The sequence below is a fragment of the Scatophagus argus genome, chromosome 2, assembly GCF_020382885.2.
Source record: "Scatophagus argus isolate fScaArg1 chromosome 2, fScaArg1.pri, whole genome shotgun sequence".
Taxonomy (NCBI): Eukaryota; Metazoa; Chordata; class Actinopteri; family Scatophagidae; genus Scatophagus; species Scatophagus argus.
In genome coordinates this window covers 9044673-9066398 of record NC_058494.1, presented here as the reverse complement: position 1 = coordinate 9066398, position 21726 = coordinate 9044673, and the positions used below count along the sequence as shown (strand labels likewise).

At 41.6% G+C, this 21726-nt stretch overlaps 1 protein-coding gene across 1 annotated transcript; it reads left to right on the top strand.

Moving 5' to 3' along the window:
- The first annotated feature begins 916 nt into the window (after positions 1–916).
- On the top strand, positions 917–19474 carry LOC124068458 (lysyl oxidase homolog 4-like). Its single transcript, XM_046406733.1, has 15 exons — positions 917–997; positions 1913–2181; positions 2280–2923; positions 3655–3860; positions 10440–10478; positions 10612–10819; positions 11288–11468; positions 12853–13007; positions 13097–13264; positions 13789–13951; positions 14040–14283; positions 15146–15261; positions 15687–15823; positions 18253–18364; positions 18467–19474. Exons 1-15 carry the CDS (start codon positions 978–980, stop codon positions 18535–18537), a joined length of 2733 nt encoding a protein of 910 aa, XP_046262689.1. The 5' UTR covers positions 917–977; the 3' UTR covers positions 18538–19474.
- The last annotated feature ends 2252 nt before the right edge of the window (positions 19475–21726 follow it).

Here is a 21726-nt window from a genome sequence, read left to right as displayed (position 1 = left end):
CAATCTTCAATGAGACACAGAGCCACCAGCCTATTCTTAGAGAGAGCCTCCTTCAAGTGAGGAGGTGCCACGACTGAGGATGTTATGAAACTGAACTTCATGCAAAGAGAAAGAGCTCAGACAGGCAGCTCTGCTCTTACATAGTATTTATTTCATGACACCACTAACTATGGGCATGGGATGCTTCCAGGACTGTGTGTATGTGTGTGTTTAAGTGTGCATTTGTCCATATGATTTTACCATTTTGGGATAAAAAAAAAAAAAAGCACCACCCTGTCAGTCTTTCAGACATTAGCGTGGAAAGTGATTTTTCCTTTTTTACATCACGTGTCACAATGAAACTGAGGCTTTGGTAAGACACTGCTACTCAACATTCAGTACATAAAAAATAAATCAAATGTGCTTTGACTGGACTAAGTCTATGAAGTAAAGAGAGAAAGAAAGAGGGAGATACTTTGAAAATCTTTTTTTTTAAGTTGAGCTCACGTGCCTTGTGGTATCCTGACCATGTGAGCAGCCTGTAAGAAAGAGGTTAGTTGGATTTGAACTACCTGCTGCAAAATGTGCCATGTGGTGATAGAACAAGTTTTGACAGGTCTGTGTTGGGATGCACAAATTATTACATATTCATCTCCACAATTTTCTACAAATTTCTGTATGAAATTGGACAGCCCGGAAACAATAAATAAACAAAAACATCGAATTGGCTTTGCAGTTTCACTGATTTCCACTGATTTTCATTTACCTTTTTTCTTTAATAGGTGCTGGAAAGGAGAAACGTGACCCAATGAAAAGGAGAGAAAAAAAAGTTGTTTAAATAAAGAAAATGGGAGGGATAGATGGATGAAGTAGCAGATCTGAGGGAGTGACAGAAAAAGAAAAAGGGAGGGAAAAGAGGAGAATAGAGAGACAGAAGGACTAAAGTCACTGCCTTCTTTCCCTCCAGTGCTCGCTCCCCTCTTTCTCCTGGTGACTCCATGCTGAGATCAACAGATAGGTGAGTTCTACTCCAGCATTTTTCTCTTTACTTTGCCTTTTGTCTTGCTTTTTTTTTTTTTTTTTGTCTCTGTCCATTTCTTTCCTCCATAATTCAAGATTTCATCCCAGCAGCTGTGTGAACTCATCCACACTGATCAGTTTTATCAGCGTTAATCCAGCCCTCAATGGTCTGTTACTTTGATTTACACACATTTGCTTGTACTGTTTGAAGCACACAGAAAGCAGAGCCTGTCTGACACCTGAGTGGATGAATTTACTGTAAGGTGCCTGTTTTATCCTCCAGAACTCACCCCCTCTTGCTCCTTATCTCTCCAGTTTGTTCCCTTCTGTTAGGAGAAAAGGTTTTTAGGGGTGGTCCGAGTATGAATTCATCATTGCTCATTAACCAAAACGTCTCTCACAGGCGCAGACCTGCTGCTTTATTTATGTGTGAGAACATTTTTATGATGCTGTTTATTTGCTCTTGTGTCTGTTGGCTAAATACATGCAGCTAAGCCTGAGGGTTTGCGGAAAGCCAAAATTTCCGTTGGCTGGAGGAGAGGCTACTTTTAGCGTTGGTTATTACTCCCTCTGCCCTGACTGGGCTACGTTTTCACAATGTTTCTCAAGTCTCTGACTGTCCTTTAAATGACTCTGATTTTTTTTATGAAGATAAAAACATTTGTCAATCTTTCATTTCACAGTGGAATTGCCCATTAAGATCAGAAGACAAGTTTCTAATTATATGTTTTGTCAGTGTATGGAATGTGAGTTTCATTATGAGATTTTTTGGATTTTTGTGGGAACACATGTATGTACAGCTTTACATGCGTCTTCTCTGTTTTCTATACTGTTTTGGTTCTCTTTTCCCATTGTCACACCACTTCCATTTCATTCCCATCTCCCTGTCATTTATTTATTTTTTTATATCCAGGATGCTGTGTCTCAGCTCCCTGTCCACCCTCCTCCTGCTGCTTCTCCTCTTCCCCCCTCCGCTGTCTGCCCAGGAGGTGCTTGTACGTCTAGCAGGCGTGAACCGGCGCAATGCAAATGAGGGACGTGTGGAGGTGTTCTACAATAACGCATGGGGCACAGTGTGTGATGACGAGGTAGATCTTAACCTGGCCAATGTGGTGTGCCGACAGCTGGGCTTCCAACGGGGTTTTACCTGGGCGCACAGTGCCAGGTTTGGCGAGGGCCAAGGTATGCCTAGCCAATGGCTTCTAGTTCTGAACACCTTACTGGAAAAAAAAAAAACAATTTCTTTAATTCAATGACTTGCCGCCCTGTCTCGTGTTTAGGTTTGATCTGGTTGGATAACGTGCGCTGCACAGGCACAGAGGCCTCGATCGCAGACTGTCCCTCCAATGGTTGGGGAGTCAGTGACTGCACCCATGCTGAGGACCTTGGGGTTATTTGCAGCCCAGAAAGGAGACCTGGCTTCCCATCTGTCTTGGAGGAGTCTCCATCGTCCTCCAGGCACCAGCCAAGACAGAGAAACCCACCACAATCTCCTCCAGCCCCAGCTGGCATCTCCTCTTCTTCTTCAAGAGGCCACGAGATTGCCCTCCATCGCAACCCAATGGCTTCCCGTCGTAGCAACATCTCACCTCAGGAAAACGGCCACGAGATCCAGATCTTACGACGGAATCGAGGTGGCTCCAGACCAGGTTCACAGGTTAGCTCAGCCCTGCCGCAAGGGCACCAGCTACCTCCACGTCTGGCAAACGGCGCATCTTACAGGCACAGACAGGAGACCGCGAGGACCAGTCCACAAGCAGTGAGGCGAGATGCAGGGGGACAGATAGACAGGCAGTCCCAGACTTATCCTGAACCTCAGCCAGAACGCAGGAGCGATAGGAATCAGCATCTGAGTGGGAACCATGTCGAGCCAGAGCCTTCTTATCCAGACATGGGACTGGAGACTGATGTGTACCACACACAGGTAAAAGCAGATACACTTTTAGACACACACAACCTCTAGGATGCACCAAAGAAGTATTACAATTTTGCTTTATTCAGACTCCCATACAGAAATGTCATTTGCGGAGCCACAGGCCAGTGGACACATATAATTAGAGACAAACCTAAAACCAGACCTTCTCCAGATCCAGCTATTATGGAGCAGCAGGACTTTAAGTTTAGGACCCAACCACCAGAAGAAATTCTGCCTCAACTCTTTAGACGTGCAAGAAACTCAGATGAAAGGAAATTGCAAGACATTTTTCACTCGTGTTTGGCTTTCTTTCCTTTCAACTTGCAGTTTCCACTTTCTTCACCATTTTGTAATCATCATGACACGTATCCCAACACATTAAACAAACTCTGTTTTCTGTTGGTTTCTTTCCTGCTGTATACAGTACACAACAAGGATGATTAGAGAGTGTGATGATTAGAGACATAGCATAATAAGGTGACATATTATGTTATTCTTCTCTCGATTGCGTGCTGTCTGCGGACATAGTTAAACAAAGTCATGTTTATTTACTCAAGTTAATCTTGTTTTAGTGTGCATGACAAAATCTTAGTTGATGTGGGTTGTGGCCGATGGCTTTAAAAAGTGTGACAAAGATCCATTTCCATCCTCTGGTAGGGAAAAAGTTTAAATAAAAGATTTATTTAGGATAAAGCAGTGCCATACTCAATTGCTAATCCTTTTTGGTTTATCTTGGACAGGGATCAGTTCACTTGGAGGAGGTTCGTCTACGGCCCGTCCTGTCCGGCAACCACGGTGGACTTGTGACAGAAGGAGTGCTCGAAGTGAAGCATGCTGGGAGGTGGCGTCACGTGTGTAGCCGTGGCTGGGACATCAGCAGCAGCCATGTCGTTTGTGGCATGTTAGGATTCCCAGCTGCAGAAGCATTTGACCAGAACGCCTACAGGTGAGTATATGACAGTTGACACAGCAGAGTGACAGATTAGGGTGACAAAAAGGTGTGTGTGTGTGTGTGTGTGTGTGTGTGTGTACGTATATGTGTGTGTGTTTCTGTGGTTATGCTTATGAAAGGGATGGAAAAGTGTGCTGGACTACACATACTTTCACGGATTAGGCCCCCCCCATGCATGTCCCATAGAGGTTAACCACCACCGCTGTCATTAGTACAACCACACTTGGCATGACATGTCCACTGTGGCATCAGCCGAGTCCGGCTGCCTGCCAGGCCTGTCTGCCCTGTTGGCTCAGTGGGCTTTAACACAGACATTTAAAATAGTCTTAGAGAGTATGTTATTAATGTCAGATCCAGACTACAAGATCATCGTCATCATTATGGTGTGTGTCTTTACATGAAAACTCCCTTACATGGTTTCTGGTCTCATATAATTAAGGTCCAGCAGCACTTTTTAATAATATTATTAATAATATTAATAATATTAATGACAATAATAACACTTTACCACTAATACTCTTTGTACAACAAAACAAGATCAGATGAAAATAAACACTAACAAATAGAAATAAGTGAGAGAAAGACAAACAAAACAAGCAAAGCTTGTTTAATCACAATACAATAAAACATTTAACAATGATCTAAGGGTTTGTTGTTCTAAGATGTTCCACAGTTTAGGACCATTAAATCACACTGATCAAATGTCTTCGGGTACACCTCTAAAAGAAAGGTAAAGGAAAATGTGTCTTCTTGGTGCATAAAATGAAAAATGCTTTTTAGATAAAGATAACTGATATTCAAAAGTGCTAACTTTATCAATTGGGGTTTGGGGTGAGCAGGAATTGGTATCACAATTTAATTTTTCGTGAAGTACATGTACATACATTTTTGCGCCTTGTTGAGATGGGTAATAACATCTGGCATTGGAAAACTCTTATCACAGTTGACATGGTTGATTTTCATTGTTGATTTTCGTCTTGAGAATCCACAAATGTGCAAGTTCTTTATTAAAGGTAAGAAGTTCACCTTCCATTTCTCGGTGTAGTTCATCACAACCAAAGAGGTTGACAGTTACAATAATAGAAATATCCTCTGCAAAGAGCATTTCAACTTTACAGCAATATTCTTTAAACTAGATATGCAACTGGCGGATCCAACTGCACTTAACAACCCCAAATGGAGGAGAAGGCAGGCGACCCGATATGAAGGACTGCCAGCCTGATTCAAGGACAGTGTCTATGAGGGATTTAAAATCTTGTTTGAGGTTTTCACAAAGCTGAAATTCGTCGTTTAATCCCACGTGTTAGAAGTACAGAGGGATTTTCTTGCAAGAGTTTGAGGAGTAGGGAGTTAATCTAGGACACTGAACCTAAGGATAAAAAGAAAATTCAGTCTCCAGAAAGCACATGTGCCAGACCATGAAGGAAGTCAACACAAGAAATTTTGAGGGGAGGTGTCCATTTGTACCAAACTTTGTGATAAGTTGTCCACAGCCCAGTAACCAGCCTGTGGGGAAGCTGAAACAGCTCAGTGACTTGGCCAGGAAGTAGCCAACATTGACACTTGGAGGCAAATCTATGCCACATCACTATGTCAACATTGGACAAATGTTTTACACAGTGTCCCGAAAAGCTTTATGTAAAATGCTAAAAACAGAATGTTTTCATTTGCAAATGGCCCAACAAGCGTGTTTTACGAACTGTCCCTGGCCCCACGTGATGATATCCTTTATACAATCACGTGCCTCACACGTGATAAACCTTTCCTCGTCTTTCATACCTTAGACATCGTGCAGCAACCCCCATCAGGGTTGCATGTTTAACAACTAAATGACATGTTTCTCATTCATAGCTGAACTTTTAGCTATTAATTTTGTCCATAGTTTACAGCAACAATAAACACAACGTAGTCTCTGTTAGCACAGAGGTTAGGTACAGCTTCCCATTTGTTGCATGTTTTCATAGCTCATTTATTGTCCCGCAAATACAAATACATTTGCTCAACTAATAATGTCAGGTTGTCATGCTTATTTTATTTCTATAAACCCAGCCCATCTGTCTAACTTTAGCCATAAATACCCCCTAAAGCACCTACACAAACCTTCAAAGGCCTGACACACATACCATCAAAACCCCAATACCTCACTTACACACACATACACATTAATATAACCCTCCCTCCACCCTCATCACACAGCATCTTATGAGACGCTACATAAACAATGTACACGATCCACATGCATACACAAATAAACACACAAGCACACACATGCTTACAAGCAAACACAACCCTCTGTGTGTCCGTCTGTCTGCCCACAGAGGTCTTTTTATGGCTTGGCGAACAGGATGACTGTACTGACCGCTGGCCTGCCCTGCACCATCTGTCTCTCCATGTCGCCAATAATTACCCCTTGTGTCCTGTCCTGCTCTGCTCTCCTTGGGAGCAGGATACAGTCTGCTTCTCCTCAGCTGCCCTGTTCACCACCATAACCACACAGTAGCAATGAAAAACTCTTTCATAGTGTTCCTCTTATCTCGCAGCTCTTCTTCGCGGCTGTGTTGTTCAGATGCAGTGATGTGAGAAACTCTAAACCAATTCATCCAATTCATCATCAATTTAACTGAGTCTGTTTGTTCAAGCTACGAGCTCTTTCAAGTCAAAAACGGAGCAAAGACATAATCAGGAATATGACCATGTCTGGCTGTCCATCTCGCTAACTTTCTAATGCTAATGTGGACAACAACCCAAAAAAACACATCAGAGTTGTCTGGAGAAAATCCATATTTCTGTGCCAAGAACCCAACCAGTAGCCTGTGTAAAGACTGGACCAGTCCAGAAAAATGTTGTTTGTTTTTGTCAACCTCCACCCAGCCACATGGGAGACGAAAGGAGCAGCCGTATTTGTCCAACAGTAAACAGCTGGGAGGAGAGGATCTTTTTTTTTCTTTTTTTTTAAATAGAAAGAAGCAGCTACGAGAGGTGGATCTATAGCATTTTGTCCCACACGTGTTCCAATATTTTTAAAGCAGATATTTGTGGCGGTTTCCTTTTGAAAATGTTTCTTGAGGCAGAAACTGTGACGTATCTTAACCACTTACTGACAGCAATCATTTTTAGCTACCAGCGCAGTATGACTCAAGTCGGCAATGGTGGACAATCAGTCCAGACCGCCACGAAATTTTGGACAAACATTCATGGTCCCCAAAGAAAGAAGTCCACTTGATACAAACATTAATGATTAACAGGTAATATGAGGTCTTTGGTTAGAATTTCCCTAAGTGCCACCGTGAGGTAGTTTTTAATTTGTCCAAGACAACTGCAGGCATTCCCCTCAACCTCAACTGGACTGTGTGATAACACAGTGCACTTGGTTAAGATCTGCTAAACCTCAGCAAATTAGCATTGTCATTGTGAGCATCAACATGCTAATGCCAGCATTTTGCTCAAAGCTTTGCCGTCCCTTCGTACGGCCTCACAGAGCCCCATATGGAGGCTGTAGACTCTTGTGTGTATTGATCCACACATGATAAGAGTCACATAACACCTTCCTGCTGTTACCCACTGAGCTGGCATGTGTCCATGCCTGCTCTTCTTTGGGGTTTGTGTCCACACGAGCAGCTGTAATTATGGTCTGAGAGGTCCTCTAATCTAGAATATTGTGTCGACTGAACCTGCTGCACACCCTGTGCTGTGTCAGCACTTCCCTCTGGCCATGTGGTTGTTTTTTTGGTGTGACTGGCTTTGTCTCAGCCTGTTAAGTTGCTCAGTGCATTTTTACAGATGTTTAAATGCTCTCCCACTTTGCTGTGCTTACAAAAGGCAAGTTTTCCAGCTCCCATGTTTCATCACATCCACGCTTTCTTTGAGGCTGACAGTAACTTCTCGAGCTCAATTTACTTCAACCCCCTGCTCCTCTCCTGCTCACTTACAGCTTTTTTAAAAGATTTTTCTACGCCCTTGTGGCAATTACACTAAAACCCACATTTCATGGAAAGTACATCATTATGACCCCTTTGAGTTTTTCGTTCCATGGAGGTTGATGGGATTGTCTAGAGGCTGTTGTGTGTGGCAACCTGCTGTCTCCTGTGCAGCTTTGCATTCGTGCGGTATAATAACAGGTTATCTCTGCTTTCCTGACAGTCAGCTCCTCTCTTCAGTGTGACTTATGATATTGTGCGGTCAGGGCTGCATAAAAAACCTGGCAGTGAGCTGACAATCCTGAGAAGTCCTCTCATGGTTAAAAGGATTCAGAAAAACATTGCAGCTGTGGTCATAACATGTTTGTTGTGCCTGATGTTTGATGGTGTGGTTCCTTTAAATCTCATTGTATGACTGAGAGAACCTTAACTCAGTTCTAACCTGTGATTCCAACCTGAAAAAGCACACTGACTGAGCTTTTATCTCTCAGTCAGACAACTCAAATGTGTAAGTGAAAACCGAAAGCTTTTCCTCATCCTGTGAAGTTAGGTGATGTACATTAAAGTTTCCCAGTTCACTGAGACGTTTGGTCTTACATCACCCCCTCCTTGTTTCCCAGCATGCAGTCATGACATTGGGTAACGATGCAGCGATTTAAAGAGCTTTGTTTTTACAGAGGCAAGGCAAGGAAAGCTGATATGCACATGCATATTTCCACGTCTGGTGTGTGCGAACCAACATGCTACTGCTCGACCGCACAGCAGACACTGCCAAGCAGAGCAGGCAATTATATGGGTAGCATTCTCCTCCTTCCCCTCCTCCAAACCATGAACACCCCCTCAGAGTCTGTCGCTCTTATTTTGATTTCCTGCCAAGTTATGAAACATCATAAACTGCGCAAACACACACACAGACACACACAAGCAAATTCACTTGTGCTTTACACACACCGATTCACAATGCGCAAAGAAGTAATGATGTTCATGTTTTCAGACCAGATGGACAAGGAAAAGGAGTGGGGCAACAGAAGGAAACAGTGAGAGACCATCAAAGAAAGGAAATAAGATGACAAAACAAGGAATGATGGAGAGGAAAAAGGGACGTATGAATCAAACACATAAAGAAGGAAAAGAGAAAAATCACGAAGAACAGTAGAATCAATTTTAGGACCTTGGGAAGGAGGTAAAGCACAGATGAAAGAGAGGTGATAACTGCAACATCTCATTAAATGTGAAATATAGTAACAACTAAATAGTAACTAGAAACTAGTAAATCTAACTCCAACTCGAAAATGTTGTACAACAAAAGGATAAAAGTTCATAAAATGGGAAGTACCGGTAATTGGAAATTACTCAGGAGACCGGAAAGCCTGAACTCAAATCCATCACATCTTAAAAGTTCATGCCTCCAGCATAGGAGACCAGATTGGTTGTCTAAATTACATTTTTCCACTGCTGGACTGCAGCAAACATTACAAAATAATGATATGCAACAGTATAAGTTTATCTGAGGATGGAAATTTCCATTTATTGTGGATGAAATCCTATATACACAAAGCAGTTTGTCTTTCACTGTCTGGCCTGATTGTAAATGATATGTGTTGCATATGTTCCATGCAGCAGTTTTTCTGACTCAGGCTTTGTGTTATGGGTTTCCTCATAGACCCCTTTACACACATTTCTCATCTAATGTTGGGACTGTGCTAACAACGCGTGGATTACCAGGCTACTGGGGTTCTCCTGGAGGGAGAAATTAACTGCATAATGAATCTGGTCGCACAGTAAATTCTCCTCCTGTCTATACTTGGTGTTCTGACTCATTTAATTCAGGCACATTCATGAAGGGCGTCAGTCACGCTGCACCTGTCTGTGGTCACACTGGTCAATGCAAGTGGCCAGCTCTAATGTATGTGTGTGTGTGTGCGTGTGTGTGTGTGTGTGTGTGTGTGTGTTACAGAGGGATACTTACCAGACTCTGTCTGGTGCATGAATCATTCTTTTTATGGAATTCTCACTTCTTTTTTCTTCTTCATTTCTTTAGGCTTTAGAGTGGAGTGTGTGGGTGTGTGTACCCAGTGTCAAGGGGCCTCATTTTGTGTACACACACTGTTTCCCTTTGGGATCTGAATCAAGTTTAAGATAATATCCATGAAACTAGACACTTTTTAGAAAATCCTGTTGGAGTTGGCAGACCTCAATAAGGCTTCTTGTAGGGATTAGTGTATATTGGCTTATTCACTATTTTATTTCCACACAGATGCCCCAAACCAGACATCCACTGGAGACGTATAGACACCAAAACAAAAATACCCATGAATGTACAAATGGAAGAAAAAAAGAGAGGAAAAAAGGAAGAAAGAGGGAATTATGTGATTTGCTATTGTAAATCTCCCAGTGTCTCTCTCACTTCCTGTCTCATACATGAGGGCTATATTTAACACACAGACACACACACGCACATCCTTTCCAGCATTTTGTATGTCCTTCATAGCTTTCAATTTGTCATTTAAGAGAGGAGAAGTAAGGGTAATTGGGGAAGGTGCATTCTGCATACTGTATAAGTTTGTAGGACAGCTGATTGTTTTGTCTACTGGATGTGAAGATGCACAGATGTAACTCTAAAAGCATCCAGAGTATGATGTTCTCTTTCTTTCAGAAAAGTGTGGGATTCCAAGATAGCTGATCCATCCTCCAGGTAAGATGAAAATCTGTCCTTTGAAGGATATAACTTCACACCTTCTGTACCAAAGTCCATGAGTAATGTGGCAAATCACAAATATATCTCATTCTCTGCTTTCTCGTCCTCCTCCACTTATTTTCCCACCCAGATTGAGGACACAGATCAGTAAGAAGGGCTACTGGGTGGAGAAGGTGCAGTGCAAGGGTGTGGAGGTCTCTCTGGCGCAGTGCCGTGCACAGCTGTCAAACCCCAGGAGTGATGTCCCATGCAGTGGTGGCATGCACGCTGTGGTCCGCTGTGTCCCTGGATCACAGTTCACACGCCACGGTAGAGCACCTGCACCACCTGCTGTGCCGGTGAGTGTGGAGGAGGAAAAGTGTGGACATTTTAGACAATACAACTATTCATTTCCGTGCAGAGACTTACATGGGAAGTCTAATAACACACTTAAATCTGGTGTTTGTTATATAATTGAAGATACTGTCTGGAGGCAGTTAGTTTAGCTTAGCATAAAGGCTAGAAGAAAAGGGAAACATCTGTCCTGGCCCAAAATTGAAAAAAAAAAAAAAAATCTGTAGTAGCACCTATAAATTGTGTTCATCTTGTACTCAAACAGGAAGGTAAAAATGAGTTTTGTGTCAGAATGTCAAAATGATTCTGTGAAATAGATTAGAAATAGATAGATTTTGGGTGAAACAAATATTATCAGGCTAAAATCTAGTTTATTACTTCAACTATTGAATCTGAAATTGTAGCAAAAAGTGTCAAGTTTCCAGATCAATTCACAAACTTCCATTTCTCCCCAAAACTCTTTTTCCCTGCAGCCGGTCGTGCGTCTGAAGGCGGGGTCCCGACTCGGGGAGGGCCGTGTTGAGGTGCTCAGGGAGGGAAAGTGGGGTACCGTGTGTGACCACCTGTGGGACATCAATGCAGCCAGCGTGGTCTGCAGAGAGCTGGGCTTTGGGACAGCCAAAGAGGCCCTCACCAAGGCTCAGCTGGGACAGGGTAAGACAGAACACATAAGCATAGCCACACACATGGTGAACACAAAGTCAAAGTGCACTTTGAAGTCTTTCTGGTGCTTCCCAGTGATGCTTTTACGTGGCTTTGCTCACTGTGACTAATGACGTAATGTTTAAACAAAACTATAACTGAGTTTATTCCTCTTGTCTTGTAATGAGCAGGTATACTCTTTCATAAAATCATGGAGTAAAAAAAAGCTGACTTACTGACTTAATATCAGTGAGTGAGTTCACCATGCACTCTGAACTTGATCAGTATGCTCAGTGATTGTTGAGACTAAACACTTCTCAACTTAAAAGTAGTACTCCGAGAACCGTGGGCCCGAGTAGACAAATAAACCCAGAGAAAATATTTACAGCCCGGCTTCTACTTCTATCGCAGAAGCTGATTGTTGAGGAACTATACCCATGACCAATTATGTGAGTGTAAACTATGCTACGAGGTTCCAGTGACCAAAACAATGGCATATGTTGCTGTCAAAATAAACCAATTGTATGTGAAAAGTCAGCGCAGCTTTGAAACCAGGATGTCAAGCAATCAGCACTGAGCGGGACCAAACGTTCAGAAAGATGGCGATTACTTTGGCGCTGCTTTTGTTGTGGGCATGAAAATATAGCTGCTAAATTGTCTAGCAGTAACGGAATTAAACATTTTCCAAGGAAATAGACCCCACTTTCACACACTCGGTTATTGTCTTTTTTTTCTCGCCATACCTCTGCAGTCACTCTGTAATCATGTTAATTTCCTGCCATTATCTTTCTGCCCAAATGAGCACATACCATGTCCTATAATGGTGGGTGCATTTCCTTGTCTCTACTTTACTTAATGAAGTAATTCATGGAAACCACTTGAGTGTTGCTTTTAGGGCTCTATTAAAGTAGGTGCTATGGTGCTGTTAGGTCTGAATAATGAACATGGTTAAATCACAAAACAGAGCATCATGGCTGTTAATGTCTCAGGCCAACATGTAGCCTGGACAAGATGAATCTGTATGTTACAGGGGAGATTTGAAGGCTCATGGGTAGTGCATCTAGACTCAATGACATCATTAGCTATTTATAGCTAAATTATAGGGCTTTAGCCTGGGCCTCACACACCTACGCAAACATAGATGTGTTCAAAGATTTTCCTCCATTTCGCCATTTCTGGGACCTATTTTGGGTTATAAAGTGTGGCTCTGGTGTGCAGTGGAGAGTCATTTAGACTAAAAGTTCTCCAGCTAAGTTCAGCTTCAGAGCCACATAAGAGGTCCCAATCGTGTCTGGGCTCTTAATCCTAATCTGTGTGTAGCCTGTCTTTTTGCATGTGGCTTATGGTGGGGAAGACACATGTGAATCAGTCGTTGCTCCACGCCCTTCTGCTCTAGGTACTGGTCCCATCCACATGAACAGTGTGCAGTGTACAGGCAGGGAGAAGTCGATCACAGAGTGTCACTACAGACAAGTGCCGCTTTACTCCTGCAAACACAACCAGGATGTAGCTGTCCGCTGCAACGTCCCCAACACTGGTCTGGAGACCACGGTGAGAAACACACAAAAACATGCACACGTACACGCAGACAGACATTTAACAGTATTAACTGACTGACAAGAACCTCCCTGAACCTTCAGGTGCGTCTGGCGGGAGGCAGAGAGCCATCGGAAGGCCGTGTGGAGGTGCTGATGGAAGTTGGAGGGGTGAAGCGTTGGGGCTCCATCTGCAGTGAGAACTGGGGCATCAACGAGGCCATGGTGGTCTGTCGACAGCTGGGCTTGGGCTTCGCCTCAAGAGCTCATCAGGTAAACAGCAGAGGAGATGTTTGATGTTTTTTCAAGTTTCTGCTTCCTTCTATCCTCTTCTGTCTCTAGTCTTTTCCTCTCTCCTTCTATCTCTCTCTCTTCGTCCTGCTGTTTGTCTGTCTGTGCTGTGTTATTACAGAAGCCTGAGGTAATTACAGGCTTCTCAAAAGTCCACTTCCAGCGCACCGAAAATAAAAGAGGGAAAGTGAGGCGAAGAGAGATCGGAAGAAATTCACAGAGCAAACAAACTGAAAATAGAACTGTGCATAGAAAGGGCAGCGTGACTGTGTTGAGGGGGGGCTGTCGGGAACATTTAATAGGCTGTTGTAAAATTGTGAAAAAAGTGTGGAAAATGTGATAATATGCACTGATAGTTCCTATAAAAATGGGGTTTCTTTGTTTATAGCAAAGGTTGCTATTTGCTTTCAGCTTTTGCATGTCCTCTTGTCATTTCTCCATGACTGCACAAATGAACTCTGATGCTCTGGTGTGTGAATTTGTTCGCTACTCGTGCCTTTGCGCAGGAGACCTGGTACTGGCCCGGTTCTTCAGATGCTGCTCAGGTGGTTCTGAGTGGAACTCACTGCATCGGCACTGAGATGTCCATCCAACAGTGTCGCAGAAACTCTAACGTCTACTGTCCCAGAGGAGGAGATGGTAGAGCTGCAGGAGTCACATGTGTAGAAAGTGAGTCCAAAACCAGCAAATGTGCGAACGCAATCATATATTTTTTGCAATGGGAGTAAAATAAACTCTGAGTCATGGTTCCCTGCAGCTGCTCCTGACCTTGTAGTGGATGCCCAACTCGTCCAAGAGACGGCCTACCTGGAAGACCGACCCCTTCACCTGCTGACCTGTGCTAATGAGGAGAACTGCCTGTCTTCCTCGGCTGCCAGGATGAACTGGCCCTATGGACACCGTCGCCTGCTGCGCTTCTCCTCCCGTATCATGAACCTGGGTCGGGCCGACTTCCGTCCCCGAGCCACCAGGGAAAGCTGGACGTGGCACCAGTGTCACAGGTAACATTGGCAGGAGGAGGGCCCCATAACTTAAACCAGATGTTTACAATGTTTGCTCCATACACTTAGAGGAGCTTTCAGGTTTTCATTTGCAACCAACAGCTCAGGAAGAAAAACTGTGACACAGAATTTGACGTCGTAATGAGCTGGCGCGAGAAAAATAAGCATTTTAGAAAACTGCTACCAGAGGTCAAAAAATTAAATGTCTACAGCAAAAGATGAATGGGAATTTAAGATTTGCCAAGTGCAATGTGATGACTGGGTGCAGCACAATGGTGTCATATTTTTGAAATCTGGACTATAAATAGCCAAACACAAATAAAAGTCTGTTATTTAACGCAATAAGCACAATATTCTATCATCCAAAATGATGTTTACAATAAACATCCTCACTGGTCACCCAGTTGTTACCGTCAGAGCCATGACTGCACTCAGAGCAGCCTGGCTTCTTATCTCAGCGGTTGTGGTTCTGTGTCCCAAAATGGGAGGCACAGCTCAGTGTCTCTCCTAGCCGCAACCCAATCACTACCTCCCCAACCAGCAAACACATGCTTTAACTTTCAGTTTTTGGTAGAGTCTGTTCTGGGAATGGTTCCATAATGAGAGAAAGAGTGACACCAAACTGATATCTCTGCCCACTTGTGTTTTTACAATTGTTGTCCATGTCTGTTTAACGCCTTTACAACAACATAACTGGATTTATGGCTGCTATATTTCAAATGTTCTTCAGGATATTTTTTTTCACTGGCTGACGTTGGTGAGTATTTGTGAAAAACAGCAGCAAATTCAATAGAGATCTTTCTCTGTTTGTTTGTTAACTTTTCTTGCTTCATGTGTTACTCAATCCCGATCCAATTCACAGACACTACCACAGCATTGAGGTGTTCACCCACTATGATCTGCTGACGTTCAATGGGACCAAAGTGGCTGAAGGTCACAAAGCCAGCTTTTGCCTGGAGGACACCTACTGCCCTGACGGTAAGACAAATAACAGATTAATGCTACATTAATCTGCTCTCTGAGGGAAAGCTGGAAGGGAGAGCAGATTCGTGACAAACAAGGGAATCAAGAATACATAAAAGTGCAAGGCTGAAATCCCATAATGAGCATTCAAAGTCAGCAGCAGGCTGTAAGATCAGAGGCCAAGCCTAAATTGATCTTGGCTTCAGAGAAGCCAGACAGCTTAGGCAGCTAAGATCCTTTCTATTCATCTGAAAATACCCCAAAAAAGATCTGCATTTAAAATCATTTTGTTATATTTTCATGCAGAAATTCACAACAACTCACAAAAAAGAGCATTTACACACCACCATCTTCCCTTTTTTATTATTCCTTATATGTTTCTAAAACATTGTGTTTTTTGTTTGTTTGTTTGTTTTTATTGGGGTTTTTTTTTTTACCAGGTATCCATAAGCGGTATGCCTGCTATAACATGGGACAGCAGGGTATCTCAGTTGGCTGCTGGGACACCTATCGCCACGATATTGACTGCCAGTGGATCGACATAACAGACATCCGGCCTGGTGAATACGTCTTCCAGGTAAGGACAGCTATTTCTAAAACAAAAAAAAACCATCTTCTGAAGTGGCACTTCACCTGATAGTCTGCTCAGCTGTCTGTAGAGTTAGTTCTGAAATTGTTAGTCCATTGAATGTGTGGAGAAAAGTAATCCAGCTTTAAATCTTCATGGTGAAATGGTATCATCTTAGTATCTTACATCTTAGACTGGGCATGAAAGCAGGAAAAAAAGTAGAAACAGCAAACATAGACGTGGTGTTTCAACATCTGAAGGCGCACACAAGATAAAAGCTTTGATAAAAGACTATAATTTCACTAAATGGCTCTTGGCTGTTTCAGGTGTACAGCATGTATGTAGTTTTGAGGGTGTGTGCGTATTTAAGGAAAGTGAATTTAGTCTGGATTTATATAGAAAGTAGACCTACTATTAGTCAACCCTTTCAGAAAGCACATGCTTGTTGGCAGTGAAACACCTCAGTCAGCACTTTACATTGTACAGACAGAGTTTTACCTTTAAAAGTAGAGTTTGCTGGTTCAACATCAAGTGTCTTGTCTGTTTCTAGACATCCAGTCTGCTGTGGTGACCTACTCATCTCTCCTCTGTGTCATTTGTTCTATTTTTTCCCTTACAGCTTAGTCGCAACAAAGTGATGATTTTTACAGTTTCTAATTATTTTTGAGTGTTTACTCAAAATCTGTGTAGACTGTATGCAAACTACATGCAGGAGAGGTTCGTCCACACAATACGAGCCTGTGCACATGTGACGAGCCACGTCTTAAGAGATAAAACCACATACATGTCATACTGTTGCCACGGTGACATGACCCAGGAGCACATTGTGGTTGCAATTGTGGTTAAACAGTAGCTGAGCTGCTCATAAATTCGTATAAGATGTAAGAGATGAAGGGAGGGCGTAGATGTTCACTTGTCTTTCATGCAGCTGGGAGTCTTTCCCAAGAATCGCAGGGCATTTTTAGGACCATACATTTAGACCGATGAGTCACATCCACCTTGCAGCAGCTTGATCGCTGCTGATTGTGCTGTCATTTAAAAATCAGCAGCACAACCTTTCAGTGTTTTACATGACCGTGACGACCTTTCATTGTACAGTAAAACAGGCTGCGGGCCCTTTGTTTCACATTATTACAAGAGATTTTAAAAGGACATCAACTGCCACCAAGTTAATATGGTGTTTTACACCGGGACTATAAAATATGTGCTGAAATCATTGGTTGCTCTCAACATGCAATATAAAAAATATATAAAGTTTTTGACACCAATTCTGGCTGAACATGTAATGAAAAAGAATTATTGTTATGAATATTTTACATCTTAAATCTTTGTCTGTAAATATAATTGGAACCACAAAATTTATAATGTATGTAAAAAAACAAAACTGGTTTGCCTTGTTGAATATGTGGTCAGGTTATCTGTTTGATGTGTGCATCAGGAAAATTCATTTGTGTGCTTTTCTTATATATGGTGCAGGCAGGCAGACAGGGTGGAAAACAACAAACCATGGCAACCAACCATGGCTACAGCCTAATGATAGGCTGCAACTTAAATCCAAACCCAAAACTGTCATCTGCATCGCTGGCCCTTTTTTCTCCAGCATGGAGATAACAGTGGATAGCAATGTCATGCATAAACCCCCAGTTTATACATTATGATCCATATAGGGAAAGCGAAAACAATAACCCTGTGGCTTCTCAGTTAGTCCTGTGGATAACCAGTTGTTTCCCAGATGCCCAGTAAAGTGTTACTTTTTCACTTGTTCCCTTACTTTATTAAAAGACACTCCCAGCAGTGTTCCAGGTCTAGACTTAGAAACTCTGTCAAGCATCTGGCAAAGACTCAAGGCTCCAGGCCAAGAAATAGTCTGGCCATAACCCACATAAAGATGCCTTTAGGCAGCTTTTGAAACTTTGGACAGATAAAGCAAGCAGTTTTCTTTGTTTCCAGTACCTAGCTAAGTCAAGCTAACATCTCCTGGTTCTTAATTAATGTTTAACATCAAGACAAGATACTGACACATAGCCAGGAGCAGCATTAGTTTGGATTAATTTTATATTCAGATATGGAAAGGAATAAACATATGCTTAAAGGAGACTTACACTTTTATCACATATATCGAAATATCGTCTGCATACTGGGAAATACAACACATGTGCCCATCTGTTACAACAAGAAAAGCAAGCTGAAATGCTATGATAGCTTGAGAAAGCAGTTCAATCTCCAGTATGAATAGCTGTGGAGACAGGGGACAGCCTTATTTGCACGTGTTGCAATGGGAATGGAGAGGAAAGTGCATCTGTCATTGCACTGGCATTTATTTATCAGTCTTCACATTTTTTGAAAGTTGTTATTCAGTAAATCTGTCTGAACAGCAAGATAAGGATGATTGCCTTGAATCATACAGCATCTCATCTCGAGTCTGTTCTGTTTTACAGGTAGAAGTCAACCCTTCCTTAGACATGGCTGAGTCTGATTTCCAGAACAATGTGATGCGCTGTCGGTGCAAGTATGATGGAGCACGAGTTTACCTGCATGGATGCCATGCAGGTACAGACTTTTTCAGTGCACATAAATCCGTTCAGTTTGTGAATCTTGATATTTCCCCTGATTGTTGCCATGTATTCCAGTTCTCTTCTTTGTTTTCATCAGGTGATGCTTACAGTGCCGAGGTGGAGGACTTGTTTGACCACCACCGTCAGATCTCCAGCAACTTCCTGTGAATTAAAGAACACACAGATTTAAGGACAGAACAACCGTACAACTCATCACCACACCTCGACGTGTCAGGGGAAGGAGGTTGAATGACAATGACATGCCAGCAAATACAAAGATGAGGGTCAGAGGGTGGGAAACTGGAATGATATGGGAGGTACTTAAGGCAAAAATGATTAATTAGGATCATGTGATTCTTATCAGGAGTGATTGTTCCTGTTAGAGAGTCAAAAGATTAAAGGACCAGTGTAGAAAGACAAAAGACAAAAAAAAAAATAAAAGCAGTAATAAAGGAGGCCATCTAAGCAACATGTCAACATTATTAAAATGAAGAGTAGGTTAGTTCAATTTTCAAAATGTATTGATTTTCGTAACAAATGTAATTATCTTGATCAAAACATAACCACACTTCAGAAAGTAATGACATGAAGGCACAACGCACAGAACAACACATCCTTTCCTTTTACAGTACATCACCCAGGCTGTCATCCATTTAATATCAACCCAGGTAACAGATTGTGTACAAAACTCTGTAAGTACTTCCTGTGCTTTCACTGTTCACATTACAAATGCAGTATTTCTTGTTCCAACTGTGTGGTTTTTGGTTTTGGAGAATTTTTTATTTCATGGTGCTATTTTGCCTTATTTGAATAAATATTGTAATGTATTGCAAATGTATTGTCATGTACAGTTTTATATTACCTCTCTGGAATATTGTTCTTTAGGTCACTAATTTATGCAGAATTTTAATGTACTTTTGAAACGTCTCCCTGTGTGGCTGTGTTTTGTATTGTTAATTTTATTATGAAAAATATTTTCACTTGTTTGTTCTTTATCTGTAACATCGGTAACGTCAGATGAGATCTGGTTGTACCACAGTGTTGCGCCTTTAACAGTACTTGGTAATGGTAGTTAAAGAATAAACATCAGATTGACAAAACTGTACTATTATGTGAGGCATGGTTATTTGACTGCAGAGTTTTCTAATATAAAACAAAGATTAATGTTAATGTTAGTGTTTCTGCAGAACATTTGGGGAACATGCTAACTTCCTAAAAGAGATTCCCTTATTTACTATTTAATGAGATAGTTTTATCATTTAATTTATCTTAGTATACAAGATAAATAACAAAACGACTTAACAGCAGTTTATGCGGTACAGTTTGCAAGTCCGATCACTGCAGCAAGTAGGCTTCCCACAGTTGATTTAAAAAAGATCTAGAAAGATTAAACAGTGACTGGGTTTCCCATCTTTTCTCATCAAGCCTGAGCTAACCCATGTTTTATGGTTGTTTCCAACCTCATTCCCACTGATGAACACATACTAACAATGGAAACTCTCACCGCTGCCCATTGTCACATTACATAGGCTATACTTTAACTATGTGAATTTATTTTTTTACTCTCCTCCTTAAGAGTTGGAGTAGAATATAATTTTGACATTCTAAAATTAAAATAACAAAATCAAATGAGTCATGCAAAGAACATAAACAAATTGATAGAAACTGCTTAGGGATATTGTCAGCACTGGGAAAGTGGCTTCTAATAGCCAGTACCTGCACCTGTCATAAATCATTTCCATTATCACGCACATAAATCCATTTATTTTAACACTTATTCTTACTATACTATACTATAATATATACTATACTATACGTACTATACTTATCAGCACCCCACCGCAGCTACAGATGACAGAAATAGGATAATAAATGCCAAACTACTTGTTTGTCTTACATTTAGCTAACCCTAATGCTATTGGAAAACATGATTAAAATATAAATATTTACCTAACATTAACTAACATTAGCCACCATAAGCTACTGGTCAATTGAGTAAAGGCGTTTGATTGCTTCCAAATTCAACTTTTCATTTGTCAGGGGAAGATTTTCTCTCAAAACTTCCTTAGTATTGCATTAAGTGGGTATTGGAAACTATACTACTATTCAAAAAATGCTCTAGTGCTACTGCCTATGTCCTGTAGATGGAAATTAATATCTAAATGTGGTACACCTCTTTGTTTTAAGTTAATGTTTTTGGTACATGGTCCCGGACAACTCAATGCGATACTGATACTCGGGTGATCTGTCTTGTCAAGTGTGTCACAGCTTTGACTTAAAGGAGGCAGGAATGTGATGTTAAGGTGTGTTTGCCGAAAGTGTTTGGTGCTAGGAAACGCACCACCCTACACCACCAGAGTCCTTTATTGTGGAGGTACATTAGATTATTCCTTCATTTGGACCATGCCTCACACTTTATTTGCTCCATGACATAACAGCATCATTCTGCAGCACATCTAGGGCAGAGTTGGCGCTTAAAACCACTACTTGCTCAGTAGTGGTTTGTGTTTGTGTTGTTAATCTAATGATTGTGCTTGAGGCACCCAGCCAGCAGCCTGCTCTGTGGCACATCGCCCCCTCGTGAAGCCACAGCAAAGCATGAGATTATAGGCAGGGCTCAGATCTCACACGATGATGGTACAGAGCGGCTACAGGCTACAGCACAGGGAGGTCCACTGGTCCCTTGGCAGACTCACTATGAAAATCTGTCCACATTTGGTTTTATTCCACACTGGAAGACGTGTTAGGAGGTTATTACACCTGGCTCCAACAGCTTAAACAGAATGATGAAAAACAAGAAAAAGGCTTGATAAACCACAACTTGGGGCAAAATGTCATCTGGTAAAATGTTTAAGTTTAAATGATGACACCCCACTCTTTAAAGGGGATTTTGGTCATCAGTTGTGCAAGAAAAAGAACAACTAAGACACAAAGAGTTGAGCCTGGAACATAACAAAATTTAGTAGATGTAGCGTTTGTTGTTCTTTTTGTTGTTACCAAATTTTTCCCCTAAATTATTAACAAATAATATGCATTATGAACCTACATGACAGCAAGTGAAAGTGAGTGAAGTCACATGTAAATAAATCAGTACCTGGTTAAAATGATCATCATAACATCATATAATCTCTTCATGGAATAGATACCTTCACATTTTGTTACTTTCACTACCTCAGAAAGTTAACACATAATGCTACTGTAATATTGTTCTTGTAATATCTCCCCAGTTAAATTTACCTAACAGAGATGTACTGCTTTATGTCTGGCAGTTGTGTCCATAAACACATGATGTCAAATGAATTTTCATCAACTTTAACGTGAGTATGTAATACACACTAACAACAAACACGTACAACC

Bases quoted from the DNA above. Each gene is read 5' to 3' on its own strand.
- LOC124068458 (XM_046406733.1), top strand. From the start codon at position 978: ATGCTGAGATCAACAGATAG. The intron at 2,924-3,654 runs GTAAAAGCAGAT...TATCTTGGACAG, and splicing joins CTGATGTGTACCACACACAG to GGATCAGTTCACTTGGAGGA. The intron at 15,824-18,252 runs GTAAGGACAGCT...TCTGTTTTACAG, and splicing joins CTGGTGAATACGTCTTCCAG to GTAGAAGTCAACCCTTCCTT.